The following is an 11,213-nucleotide window of genomic DNA, read 5'->3' on the forward strand; positions in this document are numbered from 1 at the left end:
CCCTCTTCTGAACCCCAGTCCCTCTATCCCTCCATCACTGCCCCTCTTCTGAACCCCCGTCCCTCTATCACTGTCCCTCTTCTGAACCCCAGTCCCTCTATCCCTCCATCACTGCCCCTCTTCTGAACCCCAGTCCCTCTATCACTGCCCCTCTTCTGAACCCCAGTCCCTCTATCCCTCCATCGCTGCCCCTCTTCTGAACCCCAGTCCCTCTATCACTGCCCCTCTTCTGAACCCCAGTCCCTCTATCACTGTCCCTCTTCTGAACCCCAGTCCCTCTATCCCTCCATCACTGCCCCTCTTCTGAACCCCAATCCCTCTATCCCTCCATCACTGTCCCTCTTCTGAACCCATATCCCTCTATCCCTCCATCACTGTCCCTCTTCTGAACCCCAATCCCTCTATCACTGTCCAACTTCTGAACCCCAATCCCTCTATCCCTCCATCACTGTCCCTCTTCTGAACCCCAATCCCTCTATCACTGTCCAACTTCTGAACCCCAATCCCTCTATCCCTCCATCACTGTCCCTCTTCTGAACCCCAATCCCTCTATCACTGTCCAACTTCTGAACCCCAATCCCTCTATCCCTCCATCACTGTCCCTCTTCTGAACCCCAATCCCTCTATCACTGTCCAACTTCTGAACCCCAATCCCTCTATCCCTCCATCACTGTCCCTCTTCTGAACCCCAATCCTTTAAGCTCCTTTTCCTCCACAACTGTCCTTTTCTGGAACCCCTCAGTCCATCTTCTCTTTAGATTCTGATTGCTCTTCCAAGGTCCTAAAGGAAGCTGCCAAATGCCTGTTTTCCTTGTCTAACCCCATGTAAAATAATAAAGATTTCCGTCTCTGGGTTGAACCAAGAAAGCTTTGTCTTAAAGAGAACCTGTCATGGCCAGACTTGACAAAATGGTGCAATAGCATTTTTTTTTTATTGCCAAGTGGCTATTCCAGCCAATCCGATAGCTCTGGTCATATGTACATGGAAAGGACGCAGCATGCACGATGGGCACTGAACCATGACTATTATTTTAAAAAATGACCATGTGGGGGAACCATTGTACACATTGGAGGACCAGCAGGAAAATGGTCAATTGTTAAGGTGACAAGACCCCTCCTACCCCCCAAAAAACGTACTGGGACCCCCTTCTCTCTTCCTCCTTTCATAATAAGAATATAATATTACCTCCTCCTCACTGAGCTCACATCGTGCAGCTTCACAGCAGCAGCTGCTGCAAAGCAAAGGCAAGCCTCCAATAACTGTTCAGGGTTCCATATTTGGACTGCAACAAAATGGCGGCCTTCCTCCATTATAAAACTCTAGTCACTGTACGCTGGCGCGTCACCATGGTAACCAAGAAGCCGCCGGACACCTGTCAAATGAGTCTTTTTCTGCGCGTGCGTGTTGCCGTAGCAACCAGGAAGAGGCCGAGCGTCCTACCTGGATTGGTCTCTCCCCACTGAAGGGAAATGCTTCCTATCAAACACTAGAGGGCGAAAACTTCCCACAAAGCGTCTCTAAGAAGGAGAATGGCGGACATTTTGCCTGAGCCCAGAGTCTTGGGGGCTGAGGACGGCGTCCATTTTCTCGTAGCACAAACTTTAACTCACTGTCCCTTAAACGATTTAAATAACTAAAACTGTCCAGTAAGGTGTATCTTTGAATTGTGGTAATTTAAAGGGGATAAAAACGAGGCAATGTTAGAATTATGTGCCGTCAAATGGACATAACAGGGAGCGTAGCAGCCATTTTGTTGTAGCCCACAGGTTTGGTCAAGGAGGAGTTCTGTTGGTGCTGGAATCCTCCTGGTAGAGATGTGAGGCTGGAGAGTGTGTCCCCAGTAATGTGGAGGTATAAGACAAGGGGGCCCCAGCACTCTGTGGGTATGGTATGGAAAAGGTCATGTGACTGAGTAAGGTCACATGTTCTTTATCATAAAATGCAGTTTGCACTGTGTACAACAGTGCAACTGGTTGCCTGGTGGACTTAGTTTCGTTGCACCTTCATGTGCTCCTATTCTTGCACCCCTGGAAAGCGGGGGGGGGGCTGGGGCCACACACACCTTAGACTAGAAAAAGACTACAGCACCAAGCATCCCATTTCCCTCTTCAGAGGGTTTATCTGGGTCATGGTATAGCTAGTAGTAAAACGGAATCATGAAGACCACCATCAGGTCCACAATATGGACTGTATTCCCTGCGTAGAGATCAGTGCTTCAGCTGTCATGGTTGCCTCGTGTATGGACAGAGATGACTTCCTACTTTTTTTTTTAGAGCGTGGAGTTGAACGCCATGATGGAGAACTGGCCGCCCCTCACATCACCGGGTAAGAGGAGACTTTCATTTGAGTATTGAGGACCCACCTAGATACACACATCCTCTGATATAAAGACATAGAAACAATGTATTCAGTCAGTGTGTGTGTTTCCTACAGATGGATCCAGGAACAGAAATACCCCAGAGAGATGTCCTCGTCCTCTGTATTCCCGGGACTCCACACAGGAACATCAGGAGATCCCTCAGGCCCATCCTCTGTATTCCCGGGATTCCACACAGGAACATCAGGAGATCCCTCAGACCCGTCCTCTGTATTCCCGGGATTCCACACAGGAACATCAGGAGATCCCTCAGGTCCGTCCTCTGTATTCCCGGGATTCCACACAGGAACATCAGGAGATCCCTCAGGCCCGTCCTCTGTATTCCCGGGATTCCACACAGGAACATCATGACATCCCTCCGGAGGACCAGGTAGATGCAGCTGAGGGTCATGGCACTTAAAGAGGTGACTCTACATTATTGCTTTATCACTCCATTTATGGGAAGATCTCCCTAAATCACTCCGCTGTGCCCTATAGATATCGGCCATATTAAATCGTGACCAGACCAAGACCACTAAGGTATGATTTGTGCGGAGTCCAGTCTTCTGACATGATGATAGTAATGGAGAACAGACACAGTTAAGAAATAATTGAACTTTACTTATATTATCCTAATTGGGTTCAGCAAATACAAAATTGCTATTGGTGTTGAAAAGTAGCAATTCCGCACCTGACCAATCAGGGACCTCCATGGCTGTCCCACTTGTGACCCCTGAATTGATCTCCAGATGGCCTCTCAGATCCATTAGGAAGACTAACTATTCAAATCAATATTGAAATTATTGTAAGTAACTGAAGAGCCATAAATATGATAACATTGAGCAATGCTGGCTGAAGCTGTAGTAGTCCCCTAGCTCATGATAACATTGTGTAGGACATCGCACTGTTGATGAATAAATGGGTATTAGGTCTCGTTCACACCTAGGCGTATTGCATATGCACGTCTGTCGCGATTCGCGGTAAAAAGTTGCGCGACCGTCACACGTTTCCGAAGGCTACTTGGCTGTATCCCAATGGAAACGTGCAACAAAACGGCCCAAAGTAGTACCTGTACCTTTTCAGGCGTGGGCCGTTTTGTGGCGCGTTAGGGACGGGCGGAAATACGCCAAGGTGGGAACGAGACCCATTGAATACAATGGGATTTTCATGTTTGAGCGTTTTGTAGAGCGTTTTGTAGAGCGTTCGTCGAGCGTAGAACGCGCTACAAAACGTTCAGGTGTGAACGAGGGCTTAGAGGTAGATTACTATACTTGGAGACCTTCCATGTGCCGGACATCACACTGTTGATGAATGCTGTGTGGATCAATGATTTGATCCCCTGCAGATTGTGTAAGTTTTGCCCACTTACAAAGAAATGAAGGAGGGAAGGAGGTTCTCATTGAAGATTTTACAATACGTGGCCCCGTCTATTGGCCCCTCAATGCGGCAAGGTCGGCCTGTACCTTTAGCAGAGAAACAGCCCCAAAGCATAATGTTTCCACCTCCGTGCTGGACTGTAGGGACGGTGTTCTTAGGGTCATAGTCGGCATTTGTCTTCCTCCAAACACGGCGAGTCGAGTTCATGCCAAAGCTGAATTTTGGTCTCGTCTGACCGCAGCACTTTCTCCCAATCCTTCTCTGAATCATTTAGTTGTTCATTGGCAGACTTCAGACGGGCCTGTACATGGGCCTTCTTGAGGAGGGGGACGGGCCTGTACATGGGCCTTCCTAAGGAGGGGGACCTTGCGTGCGCTGCAGGATCTCAACCCATGGCGGCGTATTGTGTTACCAATGGTTTGTTTGGTGACTGTGGTCCCAACTGCCTTGAGATCATTCACAAGCTCCTCTTCCCGTGCAGTTCTGGGCTGATCCCTCACTTTTCTCATGACCATCCTTACCCCATGAGGTGAAATCCCACATGGAGCTCCAGACCGAGGGCAATTGATGGTTATTTTGTATTCCTTCCATTTGCCAATAATCTCTCCAACAGTTGTTTCCTTCTCACCGAGCTTCTTGCTGATAGTCTTGTAGCCCATTCCAGCCTTGTGCAGGTCTACAATCTTGTCCCTAACGTCCTCTGACAGCTCTTTGGTCTTGCCCATGGTGGTGAGGTGTGAATGGAAGAAAGAGATTCTGTGGACAGGTGTCTTTTATCTACATAACGAGTTGTCGTTAGGAGCTCCTTCTTAAAGTGACAGGACTCATCTGTGTACCACATAGCCAGTCTGTGGGAGGAGCCAGAATTATTGTTGGTTGGTAGGGGATGAAATATTTATTTTACTCCATTGATAAGATTTGTATCCTGTGTGTTTTCTGGATTGTTGGTTGATATTCTGTCTCTATCAGTTCAAATACACCGATGATAAAAAAAAAAAGATAAACCTTTCATTTCTTTGTAATCTGCAGGGGAGCAAATCCTTATTTTCCACACTGTAAATGGGTATTGGAGGTCGAGTACTATACTTGGATACGCTCCAGAAGCTGGACATCGCACTGTTTTAATACAAAGCAGTTCTCCTGTGATTCACTTCTAATATGGCTATTAGGCTCAAAATGAGTCCTACACTGGAGACTGGTGGTTGCAAAATGTTCACCTTACCAGTTCCTGTACGGCAAAATATAGTCTGCTATAGGTCTCTAATGAACCGCACCAAGAAGCAAGGTCCAGCGTAGTATGGACAGAGTCTCCGTGGATGTAACAAGATATTATTTAGTTGACATATATAATAGGATGTGTTGTATTGTTTTGTGTTCTTCAGGATACAGATTTGATCACTGTTAAAGTTGAAGTGAAGGACGAGGCAGAGGAAGTGTATGAGATGGATGATGATCTGTGTAAGGAGGAGGAACGTTCTCCAGAGGTCAGCACAGGTGAGGAATAAACACGAAGTCCAGAAAAGAGTCCCAGATTCTCCTTGTTCAGTCACTACAACAATCTCTTCTTCTCCCCTCCCCCTCCTCTGTCAGTAGATAGTAATGGGGGGACGGAATGTGTCTAGTGGGGGGAGTCAGGAGCCATCAGCCTCTATTAGACTCCGGCTCTCCTCCTCACATCATGTCATTGAGACGTGACCAGTCTTCCCCCCACACTCTCATACATCTCAGGGGGCTTCACTCTTACCTTTATTCACAGACCCCGAGGACACCGGCGACACTCAGAGAGACTTCAAAGACGAGGAAGAAGGACATGTGAGGATTAAAGAGGAGGACGTTCCTCAAGAGATGACCTCAGGTGAGTAATAAACACTAAATCCAGGGAAGAGTCCCAGGTTCTCCTTGTTCAGTCACTACATGTGGGCACTTGACCTTCACATGAACCCATATGGCCAAAGTATTTTGACACCCCTCCAAATTCTTGTGTTCAGGTGTTTCCAATGAAGAATACCATTAATGCTACAAAGACATATTAGACAAATGTAGGTCTCCAATACTGCGCCAACAATTTGTGGAAGGTCCCAGCTTGGTCTTCTCTCGTCAACAACAGTAGAGGACCTCACAAAAGCACTTTTGGCTGAATGGGCCAAAATTCCCACAGACACGGACTCCAAAATCTTGTGGAAAGCCTTACCGGAAGAGTGAAGATTGTTATTACTGGGAAGGAAGGGGGGGCAACTCCATAGTAGTTCCCATGGTTGTGGAATGGGATGTCCACCAAGCTTGTGTAGATGTGATGGTTAGATGTCCACAATTTTTTGGCCATTGGGTGTATTTGTTTCCTTTCGTTATTGTGGACTGATCATTCTGTTCTTTTCTAGATGGACAACCTATGAAGAGAAGATCTCTGGAGGTCATCTTTACGGAAGACGAGGACATCACGTCAAACTCTTCTGAAGATGAAGTCATCACCTTTAACCTTTATCCAGAAATCTCCATTGCAGACCTTTCATCCGATTCCCTTCCACACGGAGGGTGTTTTCCAGACCCCGCCCACCCGATTACCACCCAACATCTTCCAAGTACTCGCCCCAGGAGATTCCCGTGCACCGAGTGTGGGAAGCGCTTTACGGAGAAGGGGAAGCTGATCGTGCACCAGAGATCGCACACGGGAGAGAAGCCGTTTTCCTGCTCGGAGTGTGGAAAGTCCTTTGCTGAGAAAGGAATGCTCGTCAGGCATCGAAGGATTCACACGGGGGAGAAGCCCTATTCGTGTCCCGAGTGCGGCAAGCGTTTTGTCGAGAAGGGCCCCTTAATCCGCCACCAGAAATATCACACGGGGGAGAAGCCGCACTCTTGCTCTGAATGCGGAAAACGCTTCGCCCTGAAATCGACCCTCGTTTATCACCAGCGGACTCACACGGGAGAGAAGCCTTTTTCCTGCACCGTGTGCGGAAGGTGCTTCGTGCGCAAGCACGATGTCATCAGCCACCAGAGGACTCACACCGGCCAAAAGCCGTACTCGTGTTCGGAGTGCGGAAGATGTTTTGCGTTAAAGTCAACCCTCCTTTACCACGAGCGAACGCATTCGGGAGAGAAGCCATTTTCCTGCTCCGTGTGCGGTAGGTGCTTTATACGTAGGCAAGAAGTCATCATCCACGAAAGGACTCACAAAGGACAGAAGCCGTTTTACTGCCCCGATTGTGGGAAATGCTTCACCACGAGAAAATACCTTGTTAAGCATCAGCGCACCCACACGGACCAAAAACCGTATTCCTGTGTTGAGTGCGGCAAGCGATTCGCAGAGGCATCGAAGTTCCAGAAGCACGAGAAAACTCACAGGACGAAAAAGACGTTTCTGTGTTCCCACTGCGGCAGGAGCTTTCCGGATAAAGCCCGCTTAGATCAGCACGAAGTGACGCACAGAGACGAGAAGCCGCATTCGTGTTCGGAATGTGGCAAATCTTTCGCCTACCGGGCCTTTCTCGTCCGCCATCAAAGGCGGCACTCTGGAGAGAAGCCGTATTCATGTCACCAGTGCGGGAAATGTGTCACGACAAAGTCATCTCTCGTTAAGCATCAGCGCACGCACACAGACCAGAAGCCTTACTCCTGTTCTGAGTGCGGGAAGAGCTTTTCTCAGGCCTCAAAGGTCATTAGACATGAGAAAACTCACAGGGGGGACCAGCATGGCGGCAGCTCTCCAGACAAAGCCAGACTAGACCAGCAAGAATTATCGGACACAGCCGAAAAGCCGCACTCGTGTTCAGAGTGCGGGAAATCTTTCGCCTACAAGGCCTTTCTCATCCGGCATCAGAGAACTCACACGGGGGAAAAGCCTTACTCATGCCCTGTGTGCGGGAAAGGCTTTGCCCAAAAGTCAAATCTCGCCGTGCACGAAAGGACTCACACAGGGGTGAAGCCATTCTTATGTCCGCAGTGTGGAGAGAGTTTCGTGAGGAAGTCGAGACTTGTCGCTCATCAGTGCTTGCACGCGGAGGAAGCCGCTGGCCTTCCGGCCACCGAGCCACAGGGGCCGGAGTTTCAGACTGAAGTAGACATGCGAGATGAATGACATGCTGAGTAATGCAACATCGTAGTAAGGATTTTACAATTCCCCGCGGGTGAATAAAAGTATTTTTTTAATCTTTCGCACGACTAACTGCTATATATTGTATTGCCTATCTTTAACCTCTTGCCGTCCGCCCGTAGTAAAAAAACGGACGGACGGCACTGCAGCATCTGCGGGTTGCCGTCTCCAGACGGCAATTTTTTTCTGCTCGCGCGCGCCCCCAGTCAACTGGTTAAACTCAACTCCAAAACTGAAACACACGTCTTATCTGCCTTAAGATTTGTATGTCGGTCCGACCATTTTCATGAATCCTACACCTCGGGCCAGACAGCACCGCCAGGAGGATGACACCATTTCCTCCATTAGGGTGAAGGAACACAGCGGTGTCACAGGTTGTTAATTGTGTTAAGAAGATACAAAGTCTGCAAAATCCTTTTCTTGGAGTCTATGGAGGGACACAGGGATTCCGATACTGTGCTGCCTACAGGAGGATTGGACACAACAATTGTAGGCCAACCCTAGGACAGCCTCTCCTCAAGCAGTAACAAGAGCATGAAACAAACAGAAGGGGGTGGGACCCGTGTCCCATAGTACACTCCAAGAAAATGATTTCATCCTTTGAGTGACCCGGGAATTCAGATATTGTCGACACGCCCATAAGCAGTCCAACTGAGGGGTGGGCATACACAGCAACAACTGTTAGGCCAAACAAAACTGGGGGCTAACTGAAGGCCAAAAGCTGTCTGAAGATCCAACGCTGAAACCAAGGCCAAGTTCCTTACCAGAAGGAGGAACCTGCCGACATGACCCGAGGGAGGGCATGGAGAATCAACCTGAAGACCAGACCCGAGGGGGAATGACTTCCCATATAAGGGAACACTGATGGGTGTGAAGTTGAATAAAAACAGGTGGAAAAAGAACAAATTCCCATGTAGGGAAGACTTAAAACCTGATGTGATCAACTTAACGAGGGGGCCGCTAGATAGGGCTGTAGCGTTGACTTTGCCCAATGGCCAGCAGGTGTCGAAGACTGTGTTCTCCAATGAACGTTGGTGACGAACACTATCTTGTCTCATAGATGCTAGTACCTTCTCTCCCACCGTGATGGAAGGTTATATATGGGGTAGTTGTGGAAGACAATGCTGTTTCCATGGAAGGCTTCAGGTCCTGGTATCCAGGTAGTAGTCCGCCAAGGTAGGACGGGAACTGCCTTCTTAAAATGGAAGATATTCACCTTTTCACTTCAATGGCCAATACAGAAAACAGACTACCGAAGATAGAAGGCAAATAAATCTTTTACCAAGGCGTGGTATTTTAGGGAGCAGAGCTCCCGCCATCGAGGCTGGTGGCCTAACCAACCCTTCCTGTATCACCCAATGCCAACTATGCCTGAATTCTCAGGTTACCCTTTCTGTAACCGCAACCCTCCATCATATAAAACCCTTGTGTGCATATACACCCCTCCTGGTCCAGGATCCTCTGCCTCGAAAGATTTTCACACCGGGGCCCCCAAACTCACGTAACCAGTCATAAATCTAAGACTATTGGCAACCAGAGGTGGAAAAGTGAACAGTTGATGCCCCTATGATCTATTAAAGACTATTATAAGAGCTTAAAGCCCAACAGGCCCTGAGTCCTCCCTCTTGCCTGCTACACTGCACTGGATTACAGTTGTAGCCTTTGTTGTAAAAAAAAGAAATTCTGAAGATTTTTACAGGACTTGATGGTCCTCTTCTACCTCCGGTGGTGGTTGGATCCTCAATGCTGAGCCCAGGGTGGGGGGAAGGATGCGACACCCTGGGCCTACAGGAAGTGCATTGAATGACACTGGGCATCATTCAACCCGGTGTTCTATCGAAATCTCCAACTACATCACTACCGGGTACTAGTTGAGAGATTTCGACCAGACGGCGTTAGACTGGAAAACACAAAGACTGCCGGAGCTTCTGTACAGCTGCATCTTAACAATATTCAGCAGGTGGCAAACTCGACGAGTATTCTGAAAACGCTATGCGCGCATGCCCACCGCAACTATACACAGCTCCAGTCTTTCTGAACACCGGAAGTGAGGTAGTTGGAGATTTCGATGAGTTGGAGCTTTTCGATAGAACACCGGCAGTGGAGTGGTGCTGGATCCATGCACGGCGAGTTTGTTGCGGGAACACCGCCGGAGGGAAGGTCAGTATAACCCCGGAGCCGATTTTTTGTATTTCCAACTCTTTGAAGGAGCTTTTAATAAAAGATCACACATACAGAAGACATCAGAAACAAGTTTATCAATTTTCTAAATAAACTTTATTGTCCTTGTAATTGACAAAAGGCCCAATGTGTTACACAGCTCTGTACATCAAACCATGGGGATCATGTTGCCACTTCTTAAAACTTGTCCCTTCACAGGAAGAATGACTATGTTAGGGTAAGAGGTAACTGTTGGGGGAGGAGAAAGGGGGTGCATGCAAGTCAATACGTTGAAGATAATTTAGTGTTGGGTGGATACCAGAGAGACTTAAACCCAAACTCTAAAGGGGACTCGGAGAGATTTCTGCATGGAGTTCCTGAGTCTGCTTACTGGCTGTGGCCATTAGAAGGTGGTCCAATGCTCACGATTGAGTTTCAATGTATTATATACAGTATATGACCAAAATGTTGTGCACAGATAAACATCTATAAGAGCTTATTGAGCATCCTATTCCTAAACCAAGCGCATAAAATCAGGTACACAGCCATGCAATCCACATGGACAACCACCACAGCTCTATATGGTCAAATGATGTGTACACCACTCCAATGACGGAGTTCAGTGAAGTGTAATGTTACAGCTTACAAAGACATTGTGCTCTTCCAACCTTGGTGAAGGCCTTTTTCTTTTCCTGCATGACTTTGCCCTGAGTACAAAGTAGGGGTGCACCAATACTAGTATCGGTGCCGATACTGAGTATTTGGGCAAGTAAAAAGATCACACATACAGTAGACATCAGAAACAAGTTTATCAATTTTCTAAATAAACTTTATTGTCCTTGTAATTGACAAAAGGCCCAATGTGTTACACAGCTCTGTACATCAAACCATGGGGATCATGTTGCCACTTCTTAAAACTTGTCCCTTCACAGGAAGAATGACTATGTTAGGGTAAGAGGTAACTGTTGGGGGAGGAGAAAGGGGGTGCATGCAAGTCAATACGTTGAAGATAATTTAGTGTTGGGTGGATACCAGAGAGACTTAAACCCAAACTCTAAAGGGGACTCGGAGAGATTTCTGCATGGAGTTCCTGAGTCTGCTTACTGGCTGTGGCCATTAGAAGGTGGTCCACGTGGGCTCACGATTGAGTTTCAATGTATTATATACAGTATATGACCAAAATGTTGTGCACAGATAAACATCTATAAGAGCTTATTGAGCATCCTATTCCT

General features: G+C 47.7%; 1 protein-coding gene across 1 annotated transcript; it reads left to right on the forward strand.

Moving 5' to 3' along the window:
- The first annotated feature begins 1,530 nt into the window (after window positions 1–1,530).
- LOC108788083 (gastrula zinc finger protein XlCGF57.1-like) lies at window positions 1,531–7,806 on the forward strand. Its single transcript, XM_018557817.1, has 6 exons — window positions 1,531–1,590; window positions 5,117–5,192; window positions 5,491–5,589; window positions 6,113–7,025; window positions 7,110–7,383; window positions 7,528–7,806. The coding sequence occupies exons 1-6, from the start codon at window positions 1,531–1,533 to the stop codon at window positions 7,804–7,806; spliced, it is 1,701 nt and encodes a 566-aa protein (XP_018413319.1).
- Window positions 7,807–11,213: the final 3,407 nt, after the last annotated feature.

Source organism: Nanorana parkeri, unplaced genomic scaffold (assembly GCF_000935625.1).
Source record: "Nanorana parkeri isolate BGI_ZX_2015 unplaced genomic scaffold, ASM93562v1 scaffold305, whole genome shotgun sequence".
Taxonomy (NCBI): domain Eukaryota; kingdom Metazoa; phylum Chordata; class Amphibia; order Anura; family Dicroglossidae; genus Nanorana; species Nanorana parkeri.